The sequence below is a fragment of the Eubalaena glacialis genome, chromosome 5 (assembly GCF_028564815.1).
Source record: "Eubalaena glacialis isolate mEubGla1 chromosome 5, mEubGla1.1.hap2.+ XY, whole genome shotgun sequence".
NCBI classification, from domain to species: domain Eukaryota; kingdom Metazoa; phylum Chordata; class Mammalia; order Artiodactyla; family Balaenidae; genus Eubalaena; species Eubalaena glacialis.
The window spans coordinates 104206725-104219374 of NC_083720.1; the positions used below are offsets into that span (position 1 = coordinate 104206725).

General features: G+C 38.4%; 1 protein-coding gene across 2 annotated transcripts in view; it reads right to left on the bottom strand.

The window, feature by feature from the left end:
* The window catches only part of RASGEF1B (RasGEF domain family member 1B), a 563490-nt gene that overhangs the window by 434784 nt on the left and 116056 nt on the right, over positions 1 to 12650 (bottom strand). For both annotated transcript variants that reach the window (XM_061192412.1, XM_061192411.1), the window contains exon 2: positions 11469 to 11516. In XM_061192412.1, coding sequence (XP_061048395.1) covers positions 11469 to 11516 — 48 coding nt within the window. The remainder of the gene's footprint in view (positions 1 to 11468; positions 11517 to 12650) is intronic.

Here is a 12650-nt window from a genome sequence, read left to right on the forward strand (position 1 = left end):
GTCTGTAGAGATGATCTCCATCTCTTTTAAATTCATCTTGCTGGTTTTGTCATTTTTTATTCAGGCTGCATCTTCCAGAAAGCCACTGGGCATCTTTCACAGCCACGAAAAGATAACATGGATGAAAGATAATATGGACTCCACTTCAGGGAGCCTGATTTCCTTTCCATCGCCTGTCAGGACTTTCAAGGGGAATTGTCGCTACCAGAAAGCAGTGACTTTTAATTTCCCTTAAGCTAGATTTGGCATTCAGATCCTCACAGCGATGTAAAAGGCCCAAATGACTCTTTCTGATGCCAGTAAGAACTGCATGAGCAGACAGAATTTAACTCTTGGGTGCTATAAACTCAGCTTATGGCTTCTTCTTCTTAAGTTGCCCAAATCTAGCTGCTACATTAAAACCTTCTCTGTGCTATTTTCTCATAGGGTTTCTCTCTTTCCTTATATTCCTCCAAGTGGGGCACAGGTCATTCTTGGGGATGCCAGAGGCTCAATTCAGGAAATACCCAGCCAAGAATAGGAAGCACAAGTGGGAAAACACACAAGTTGGGGCAGACACTTGAGGACAATCAAGCAAAGGCTGAGAGTCATTCGCGAGAAGAAAATTATAAAGAAAAATGGATGCGGCAATCGTACCCCTTGGTATTTATCCAAATGAGTTGAAAACTTATATCCACTCACAAATGTGTGCGTGGATGTTTATAGCAGCTTTATTCATAATTGCCAAAACTTAGGAGCAATCAAGTTTTATCCATTCAGTAGGTGAATGGATAAACAAACTGTGGTATATCCAGACAATGGAATATTGTTCAGTGCTAAAAAGAAATGAGCTATCAAGCCATGAAAAGACAGAGGAACATTAAATTGTTAACTGAAAGAAGCCAATCTGAAAAGGTTATATATACTGTATTATACGAACTACATGACGTTCTGAAAAAGGTAAAACAGTGGAGACTAAAAAGATCAGTGGCTGCCAGAGGTTGGGGGTGGAGACGTGAACAGGCAAAGCACAAAGGGCTTTCAGGGCAGTGAAACTATTCTATGTGAAACTACAATGGTGAATACATGTCATACATTTGTCCAAACCCATAGAAGGAACAACACCAAGAGCAAACCCCAAGATAAACTATGGACTTTGAGTGATAATGAGGCATCAGTGTAGGTTCATCAATCATGACAAACGGACCACTGTGGTGCGGGATACTGAGAGCTGGGGAGGCCGTTCCTGTGGTGGGGTTTGGGGGAGTGGGGAGCTGAATGGAGGAATCAGAAGGACAAGAGAACACCACTCGTGGAGCATGAAGATAGAATTAGCAAGTGAAAACAATACCACGGAAAACATTCAAGAGCCTTTTTTCTTCTGTAGCAGGAAAAGCTAGAAGCTACTACTCCAGGGACCTGAGACTAACACTGAGGTCCATTACTGGCCATGGCATGGGTTGCTCAGGTGTAAATGGGGCACGGGGTGTTTTTCAGTATGCTTATCAACATTTAGGAAGTTCTCAGAAACTAGGTGCCAGAGAGAAGGGAGTAGAGGAAAGGTACAAATATTAAGAAAACACAATTTGTGTTTGGAGGAGAGCTTACAGTTCCGTGGGAAAGAGTGACATTACACTCATTAACAATGAGGTTGGTGGGGAACGCGATGGGAGGAAGAGATGATCGTGGGCTGAAGAGACTAGGGCCGGCCTCTGTGCTCCAAACTGGATCACTGACTCCCTACCAACTATACACATCTGTGACCCTAGGTCATCTAACCAGTTAATGTTTCCTTCTGAATCAGTCTTATAAGTAAACGATGTAATTTTAGGAGCAAGGATAAGATCTTTCTACCAATGAAAAATTGTTCCCTGTTTGCTAATGCCATGAATTCCACCCCTTCAACTCGATTTCATTAGCTCTGTCACCTATTAAAATGCAAATACCCTTAGGAGAGATTATACTTTAAGCCATATAATTCAAGTGTAACTTACTGTGAATTTATTTTTCAGATCTGAGGAGATGGCTTTGATGGAAGCAAGGATATAGTAAACTTGAGATCACTGAACGCCACAGAAATGTTTCGGCAGGAGACTGAGAATATTTAAAATAATCTGTTAACTGTAGGCTTTGGCAGTTCAATTTTCTTTTTGATTAAAATCTAAGGAAAACAGTGCTACCATTGAGTGTTTGCAAAGCAACCAGAACGTTGATTGCATGTTATTTTTACCATTAATATTGTTATTAATCTTGAAAATATACTTGGGGAGCAGAAAGTTTTGTGGGAACGAGACAAAGAGTCTTCTATTTATTTCAGCAAAGCTCACTGAGATTCTACATTGGGGTAATAGAATATTCATTTGCCTGTCTATGCCCTCTAAGTATTTATTTTCCTCTGATTCCCTTGAGCTGAGGGGGTCAAGAACAGCTTTTGGCATTCCCATGTCCTACAAAACATATCTCAATATAACCTAACCTCCTTAATCTTCACCAGAATTTCTAGAAAGATCAACAAGACCTAGTATGACCTTGAATACATGACCACGACCTTGGAGTTCTCTCACGAGCATCCTGAATGCCTTTACTACCATGCTAGCCTCCAAGGCCAGCTTCCCCTTAAAGTTCTGGCCAAAGCACACACATAAAGCCCTTCCCTTAGTTCCCTTAGGGATGCTAAGATATTTTGCACTTATAAACAAAAAGAAAATAAACATAGAGGGGAAATAAAGCAAAAAAACAGAAGAGGCTCCTGATCCCACCAATTAGCTACTTCCAGGGCTCTAAGGCCCTGCCCATTCCAGGCTCTCTCCAGAACACTCTAGAGAAAAAGGGCCCACATTGCATCACAGTACACACCCTGGAGCCCTTAACTCTCATACCCCTGCACAGAAACATCTTATGACCTACCACCAGGGACCAAAGATCTTTTCAGTGCTGCTGCCTCCCAGACCCTCCCACTCAGTCCCTGTGTCTGGTCTGAGACTTGCCTCTCCCCTGGTTAATGAGTGACTTTGTCCTTCAGGACAGGCCTTGCCCTCACACCTCTACCCCCATACAATCTCCCTTGGATACTCGTTGACTCCATAGTAGGCCCAATAGATATTTTATCCACATGATGGCATTATATCTACGTAACAAGAAACATACATACATGCACACCTATTAAAGCCAAGGAGGAGTGAGGGAAAATGAGCACTTGAATTTTTGCATCACTCTTCCACCTGGACTGTAAGAAATAGCCTTTCGGGCAGGGTCTGTATGTCTGTTTATATCACCCCCATGCCTAGCACAGTGTCTGCTGCAATTAAGTATGCAATAAATAATTGTTGCATAAAGGAATGAATGAATGCATTCAGTGATTTCCCCCACCACTTAACATCCAAAGAGAAAGACTAACTCAGTGCTCTGATACAGGCCCTGATAAACTCTGATTTTAAGGACATCATCAATAAAGCCTCCACTGATCGAGCTCCAGCACTAAATTCTCTCTGCTGTTCACTTTCCAATGTAAACACCCAACTATGCTAAGCTGGAGAGATAATCAACTAAATAAACAACCCATCTGAGATGGGATCACCCCAAGGCAAAGGCAATACTTTCAAAACTACACATATATTCACTGAGGCAAAATGAATACTCGAAGAAGGAAAAATGCCATATATAGTAAGCTATGTGCCAGGAAATATGATACGCACATCATTTACATTGTTTATTTAATCCTTAGAACAACCTTACAAGTTAGAAATTATCATCCTCATTTTGCAGATTTTAAAAGTAAACTTTAGAGAAGTGTTTTTACCCATGGTCACTTGTTCAAGAGGTTGAAAAGCATGAACTTTGGAGCCAAGCTGCCTAGGTTTAAATTCTGACCCTGCCTCTTCCTAGATGGGCGTCTTAGTCCATTCCTATAACAAAATGCCACAGACTGGGTGGCTTATAAACAACAGAAATTTATTTCTCACATTTCTGGAGGCTGGAAGCCCAAGATCAGGGTACCAGCGTGGTCAGGTGAGAGTTGCAGACTTCTCGCTGTGTCTTTACATGGTGGAAGGGTCTCTTCTATAAAAGCATTAATTCCCCGCATGAGAGCTCCACCCTCATGACCTAAGCACTTCCCAAAGGCCCCACCTCCTAATAACATCACCTTTGGAGGGTAGGATCTGAATTTGGAGGGAGGACGCAAACATTCACACTATAGCACTGGGTAAACACAGCTTAACACACGTGGAGCTAGTAAGTGTACCAGTCTCTCATGGCCAAACCCATCTTTCTGTGACCAGATCTGTGATGCTAGGCCAGGGACTCTGCAAAACACATTCCTGCTTAGTCAACTGGCTTCGTGTTAGCTCTGTCAGTAGAGGGCGCTAGAGAGGGCTGCCAAGCTGGAAGAGGAAGAAGATACTTGCTCCTTCCTGGGTGTTTCCTCTGAGCCTCAATCAGTGGCCCCACCCTTCTCTCCTTCCTGCAGAGCCACTGAATCCAGTCTGTACTGTTCTTGTAGAATCAGCCTTAGAGTCTGCTGGCCAGCACCCTCTCCTCAGAGGACTGCATTTCAGCTCAGTGGGGCCCTTCCTCTAAGTATCTAAGAAGTTTTAGTAATCTCTACTCTTTCCTTTGTTCCCTCAGCCCTGGGGGTAATAGCTGCTTCCTGGAACTGCTACCCCTACCCTATACCTTAGAGCTCTTTTCACTCTTTCTATTACTTGGTTCACAACTTTATAAACACTTAACAGTTCTTCATATCAAATTCACTCTGTTCAAATTATTGGCATGATTTTACTCTCCTGGCTGAACCTGAGGGACACAAGAACACCTACCTGAGAGTATTAAATGAGTTTGTCCTTGTAAAGTGCTCATAACTGTACCTGGAGCACAGGATTGGCCATATCAAGGTCAGCTATTACTTTCAAAGTGTTGAAGCTGGGTTAGAGCCCACGTCTGTCCCTCTTCTTCCAGTCAACATGATGTTTCTCTAATAAAAATAGCTACCACCTACTTAGGGACTAGGCTTAGTGCATTCACAGATGTTACCTGTTTTAATCTTCTTAAACACCTCTTAAGTGTGTTTTCCTCTATCAATTGACATCAAGAAAGGTATTCTGAGTTAAGGTATCCATTATCCTGAGAGGTTAGTCAAGGTCTCCAAAGAGTTCAAACATCAACACCAGAAGAATAATTTTTTAGCACAAACTTCTCCAAATCCTAAAAACCTATTTACATCATTGCCCTATGTGTCACCAGCAATTAACATGATTTAAGCATAATGTGTGTGAGCAAAAGCAAGAAGAACTGCAATCCTGCAGCCTGTGGAATGAAAACCACATACACAGAAACATAGACAAAATGAAAAGGCAGAGGGCTATGTACCAGATGAAGAAACAAGATAAAACTCCAGAAAAGCAATTAAATGAAGTGGAGATAGGCAACTTTTGAGAAAAAGAATTCAGAATAATGATAGTGAAGATGATCCAGGACCTCAGAAAAAGAATGGAGGCAAAGATCAAGAAGATGCAAGAAATGTTTAACAAAGACCTAGAAGAATTAAAGAAAAAACATCTAGAATTAAAGAACAAACAAACAGAGATGAACAATACAATAACTGAAATGAAAAAATATACTAGAAGGAATCAATAGCAGAATAACTGAAGCAGAAAACCGGATAAGTGACCTGGAAGACAGAATGGTAGAATTCACTGCCACAGAACAGAATAAAGAAAAAAGAATGAAGAGAAACGAAAACAGACTAAGAGACCTCTGGGACAACATTAAATGCAACAACATTCACATTATAGGGGTCCCAGAAGGAGAAGAGAGAGAGAAAGGACCCGAGAAAATATTTGAAGAGATTATAGTTGAAAACTTCCCTAACATGGGAAAGGAAAGAACCACCCAAGTCCAGGAAGTGCAGAGAGTCCCAGGCAGAATAAACCCAAGGAGAAACATGCCAAGACACATAGTAATCAAGCTGACAAAAATGAAAGACAAAGAAAAATTATTAAAAGCAACAAGGGAAAAATGACAAATACCATAGAAGGGAACTCCCATAGGGTAACAGCTGATTTCTCAGCAGAAACTCTACAAGCCAGAAGGGAGTTGCACGATATATTTAATGTGATGAAAGGTAAGAACCTACAACAAAGATTACTCTACTCGGCAAGGATCTCATTCAGATTTGACAGAGAAATCAAAAGCTTTACAGACAAGCAAGAGCTAAGAGAATTCAGCACCACCAAACCAGCTTTACAACAAATGCTAAAGGAACTTCTCTAAGTGGGAAACACAAGAGAAGAAAAGGACCTACAGGGCTTCCCTGGTGATGCAGTGGTTAAAAATCCGCCTGCCAATGCAGGGGACATGGGTTCAAGCCCTGGTCCAGGAAGATCCCACATGCCGCGGAGCAACTAAGCCTGTGCGCCACAACTACTGAGCCTGCACTCTAGAGCTCGTGAGCCACAACTACTGAGCCCACGTGCCACATCTACTGAATACCATGCACCCTAGAGCCCATGCTCTGCAACAAGAGAAGCCACCGCAATGAGAAGCCTGCGCACCGCAAACGATGAGCAGCCCCTGCTCGCCAAAACTAGAGAAAGCACGCACGCAGCAACAAAGACCCAACACAGCCAAAAATCATAAACAAAATAAATAAGTTTATAAAAAAAAAAGAAAAGGACTTATTAAAAAAACCCAAAACAATTAAGAAAATGGTAATAGGAACATACATATCGATAATTACCTTAAATGTGAATGGATTAAATGCTCCAACGAAAAGAAACAGACTTGCTGAATGGATACAAAAACAAAACCCATATACATGCTGTCTACAAGAAACCCACTTCAGACCTAGGAACACATACAGACTGAAAGTGAGGGGATGGAAAAAGATATTCCATGCAAATGGAAATCAAAAGAAAGCTGGAGTAGCAATACTTATATCAGATAAAATAGACTTTAAAATAAAGAATGTTACAAGAGACAAGGAAGGACACTATATAATGATCAAGGGATCAATCCAAGAAGAAGATATGACAATTGTAAATATATGCACCCAACATAGGAGCACCTCAATACATAAGGCAAATGCTAACAGCTATAAAAGAGGAAATTGACAGTAACACAATAATAGTGGGGGACTTTAACACCTCACTTACACCAGTGGACAGATCCTCCAGACAGAAAATAAATAAGGAAACACAAGCTTTAAATGACATAATAGACCAGATAGATATAATTGATATTTATAGGACATTCCATGCAAAAACAGCAGATTACAGTTTCTTCTCAATTGTACATGGAACATTCTCCCAGATAGATCATATCTAGGGTCACAAATCAAGCCTCAGTAAATTTAAGAAAATTGAAATCATATCAAGCATCTTTTCCGACCACTATGCTATGAGATTAGAAATAACTTACAGGGAAAAAAAAATGTAAAAAACACAAACACATGGAGGCTAAACGTTACTAAATGACCAAGAGACCACTGAAGAAATCAAAGAGGAACTAAAAAATACCTAGAGACAAATGGCAATGAAAACACGACGATCCAAAACCTATGGGATGGAGCAAAAGCAGTTCTAAGTGGGAAGTTTATAGCAATACAATCCTACCTCAAGAAACAAGAAACATCTCAAATAAACTATCTAACCTTACACCTAAAGGAACTAGAGAAAGAAGAACAAACAAAAACCAAACTTAGTAGAAGGAAAGAAATCATAAAGATCAGAGCAGAAATAAATGAAATAGAAACAAAGAAAACAATAGCAAAGATCCATAAACTAAAAGCTGGTTCTTTGAGAAGATAAACAAAATTGATTAAACCATTAGCCAGACTCATCAAGAAAAAGAGGGAGAGGACTCAAATCAATAAAATAAGAAATGAAAAGGAGAAGATACAACAGAAACGGCAGAAATACAAAGCATCATAAGAGACTACTACAAGCAAATCTATGCCAATAAAATGGGCAACCTGGAAGAAATGGACAGATGCTTAGAAGGTATAACCTTCCAAGACTGAACCAGGAAGAAATAGAAATATGAACAGACCCATCACAAGTAATGAAATTGAAACTGTGATTTAAAATCTTCCAACAAACAAAAGTCCAGGACCAGATGGCTTCACAGGTGAATTCTATCAAACATTTAGAGAAGAGCTAACACCCATCCTTCTCAAACTCTTCCAAAAAATTGCAGAGGGAGGAACACTCCCCAACTCATTCTACGAGGCCACCATCACCCTGATACCAAAACCAGGCAAAGATACTACAAAAAAGAAAATTACAGACCAATATCACTGATGAATATTGATGCAAAAATACTCACAAACAGAATCCAACAACACATTAAAAGGATCATACACTGTGATCAAGTGGGATTTATCCCAGGAATGCAAGTATTCTTCAATATACGCAAATAAATCAGTGTGATACAGCATATTAACAAATTGAAGAATAAAAACCATATGATCATCTCAATAGATGTAGAAAAAGCTTTTGACAAAATTCAACACCCGTTTATGATAAAAACTCTCTGGAAAGTGGGCATAGAGGGAACCTACCTCAACATAATAAAGGCCAAAAATGACAACCCACAGTCAACATCATTCTCAATGGTGAAAATCTGAAAGCATTTCCTCTAACATCAGGAACAAGACAAGGATGACCACTTGTGCCACTCTTATTCAACAAAGTTTTGGAAGTCCTAGCGACAGCAATCAGAGAAGAAAAAGAAATAAAAGGAATACAAATTGGAAAAGAAGAAGTAAAACTGTCACTGTTTGCTGATGACATGATACTATACATAGAGAATCCTAAAGATGCCACCAGAAAACTATTAGAGCTAATCAATGAATGTGGTAAAGTTGCAGGATACAAAATTAATGCACAGAAATCTCTTGCATTCCTATACACTAACAATGAAAGATCAGAAAGAGAAATTAAAGAAACAATCCCATTTACCATTGGAACAAAAAGAATAAAATATCTAGGAATAAACCTACCTAAGGAGGTAAAAGACCTGTACTCAGAAAACTATAAGACACTGATGAAAGAAATCAAAGATGACACAAACAGATGGAGAGATATACCATGTTCTTGGATTGGAAGAATCAATATTGTGAAAATGATTATTCTACCCAAAGCAGTCTACAGATTCAATGTACTCCCTATCAAATTACCAATGGCATTTTTTACAGAACTAGAACAAAAAATCTTAAAATTTGTATGGAGACACAAAAGACCCCAAATAGCCAAAGCAATCTTGAGTGAAAAAATGGAGCTGGAGGAATCAAACTCTCTGACTTCAGACTATACTACAAACCTACAGTAATCAAGACGATATGGTACTGGCACAAAAACATAAATATAGATCAATGGAACAGGATAGAAAGCCTAGAGATAAACCCACGCACCTATGGTCAACTAATCTATGACAAAGGAGGCAAGGATATACAATGGAGAAAAGACAGTCTCTTCAATAAGTGGTGCTGGGAAAACTGGACAGCTACATGTAAAAGAATGAAATTAGAACACTCCCTAAACACCACACACAAAAATAAACTCAAAATGGATTAAAGACCTAAATGTAAGACAGGACACTATAAAACTCTTAGAGGAAAACATAGGAAGAACACTCTTTGGCATAAATCACAGCAAGGTCTTTTCTGACCCACCTCCTAGAGTAATGGAAAGAAAAACAAAAATAAACAAATGGGACTTAATGAAACTTAAAAGTTTTTGCACAGCAAAGGAAACCATAAACAAGACGAAAAGACAACCCTCAGAATAGGAGAAAATATTTGCAAACGAATCAACGGACAAAGGATTAATCTCCAAAATATATAAACAGCTCATGCAGCTCAATATTAAAAAAACAAACAACCCAATCAAAAACTGGGCAGAAGATCTAAATAGACATTTCTCCAAAGAAGACATACAGATGGCCAAGAGGCACATGAAAAGCTGCTCAAAATCACTAATTATTAGAGAAATGCAAATCAAAACTACAATGAGGTATCACTTCACACCAGTTAGAATGGGCATCATCAGAAAATCTACAAACAACAAATGCTGGAGAGGGTGTGGAGAAAAGGGAACCCTCTTTCACTGTTTGTGGGAATGTAAATTGATACAGCCACTATGGAGAGTAGTATGGAAGTTCCTTAAAAAACTAAAAATAGAACTACCATATGACCCAGCAATCCCACTACTGGGCATATATCCAGAGAAAACCATAATTCAAAAAGACACATGCATCCCAATGTTCATTGCAGCACTATTTATAATAGCCAGGTCATGGAAGCAACCTAAATGTCCATAGACAGACGAATGGATAAAGAAGATGTGGTACATATATACAATGGAATATTACTCAGCCATAAAAAGGAACGAATTGGGTCATTTGTAGAGACATGGATGGATATAGAGACTGTCATACAGAGTGCAGTAAGTCAGAAAAAGAAAAACAAATATTGTATATTAACACATATGTGTTAAATCTAGAAAAATGGTACAGATGAACCAGTTTGCAAGGCAGAAATAGAGACACAGATGTAGAGAACTAACATATGGACACCAAGGGGGGAAAGTTGGGGGGGGCGGGGGGGATCAGCTGGGAGATTGGAATTGACATGTATACACTAATATGTATAAAATAGATAACAAATAAGAACCTGCTGTATAAAAAATTTAAATTAAATTTAAAAATAAAAAGAAGAAGGAGTGGCAGCCTGCTAGCCTCAGACCAAGAGCCCAACTCCATCTCTAAAAAAAAAAAAAAAAAAAAAAAGTGTGCATCTAAGGATTAAAATTTTAGAATTTCAAATTTTCTATTGTTTTTTACATCTAAAATATCAATGAAATATTATAGAATTTAAAAAATTACTAAGTGCCTATTTTGTGCTAGGCACTGGGTTATAAGTGCTTTCACATATATTATATCATTTTATCCTTAAAATATACTACATTAAGAGATGCAATCATCTTCATACAAATATATCCAAGGTCACATAGCTAGTAAAGTGACAGAATCAGGAATTGAAGTCAATTCTTTCTGACTCACGGAGCTCATGATTTAGCCAATTCACCACAGGTCATAGGTGAGGGTCATTCTCCACAGCAGATGCTGAGAGAATGAAGTTTAGTAAAAATATGAACTGAGACAGGAACAAATCCCTTCACTGTGAAGGGCTAAGAAAATAAAAGAGCTGAATCTGGGAGAGTACCTTCTGACCTTGCTTTCAGAATTGTTTGTAAGCCATGGCAATTCCGAGGTTCTGTCACTGGGCTGCTAGATTCCATTTCAATTCAAGGATCTCTCTCCAATTTCATTTTTGCAATTATGCAGGCAAAGTAAATGAAAACCAAAAACACTTTGTTTCTGGGTAATCCTTGCCTTCCAAAAACAAGTCATTCTTTTCAGGAAAAAACATAAGCACTCACCAAACTAATTATTTTTTTAAAGGAGCAATGCAGAGGGGGAAAATAGCATACCTTTTGCTTGGTGCTTGATTTCAGGCCAACTCGGGAGTGACTTTTGGACTAGAGGAAAAATGAGAAAGAAATTTATGAAGAACATAATATAATGGTAGAACTTATTCTGAAGTCATTTCTTCTAGAAGGTATAAGTTTTCATTTAATAGCCAAAAGAAAACTAATTAATTAATTTTTAAAAATCCTTTCCCCTAACCTTCCTTCACAGCCTCTGGAAATCTAAGAATAGAAGCAGAGCATAGACTCCAGTGTTGAGTTTTACATACTGAATGGAAGACTGTTTAAGTCCTGGAGCTGAGACAGCAAAGATGCACCTACACTTTGTCAATGCCTGGCTCATATTTACCAACTCAGCATCTTTCTTAGAGGACACCAGCAGAAACTGAAAACTGCAACGCATGAGCAAATAACTTCCAGCTATAATAAGGCAAAGGGAAAGGAGGGGAAATGAATAAAAGAAGAGGAAAGGAAGAAAGAAAAGAAGGAGAGAAAAGAAAAAAAAAGGTCTATAAATTGGAAAAAGAGAAAATAGAGGCAGAATGAAGCAAAGGGCACGTTTATGGCGAGATTTCCAAGTGCATTTCAATAGAGAAGATTTTAATCTCTGCTAATTTAAATGTATTTTCAGTAGGTGGAAACGAAGCTCTCCAAAACATTAGTTCTTATAGAGGGCTTTTTATTTTCCAACTTGTTCAAGATTATCTAATCTTATTTGGAATTAGGAAAGGTAAAACAAGCATTAATTAAGAATATTTTGGTATAGATACCATTATGATTTTTCTCCCAGTAAGAAAAAAGCAAAATCAAGCTTACTATGTTTAGCATTCATATAGTGAATACATTTGGCATTAAGTGTACCATGAATCAAAGTAAACTCTAAACGAATTACTACACCGTACATAGAAAAAAGCCTAGTCTGTAGTCCTCAAATTGTTCGATCCCAGGATTACTTTACACTCTTAAATATTATAGGGGTCCCCAAAGAGCTTTTGTTTATGTGGGTTATATCCATTGACAATCACTGTCCTAGCAACTGGAAATGAGAATTTTTTAAAATATGCATTTATTAATTCATTTTAAAATAGCAATAATAAACCCACTACATGTTAAATAACATATTTTTATGTATTTTATGTATATTCCTAAACAGAAAAAATTAGTGAGAAGATGGTATATTTTTCA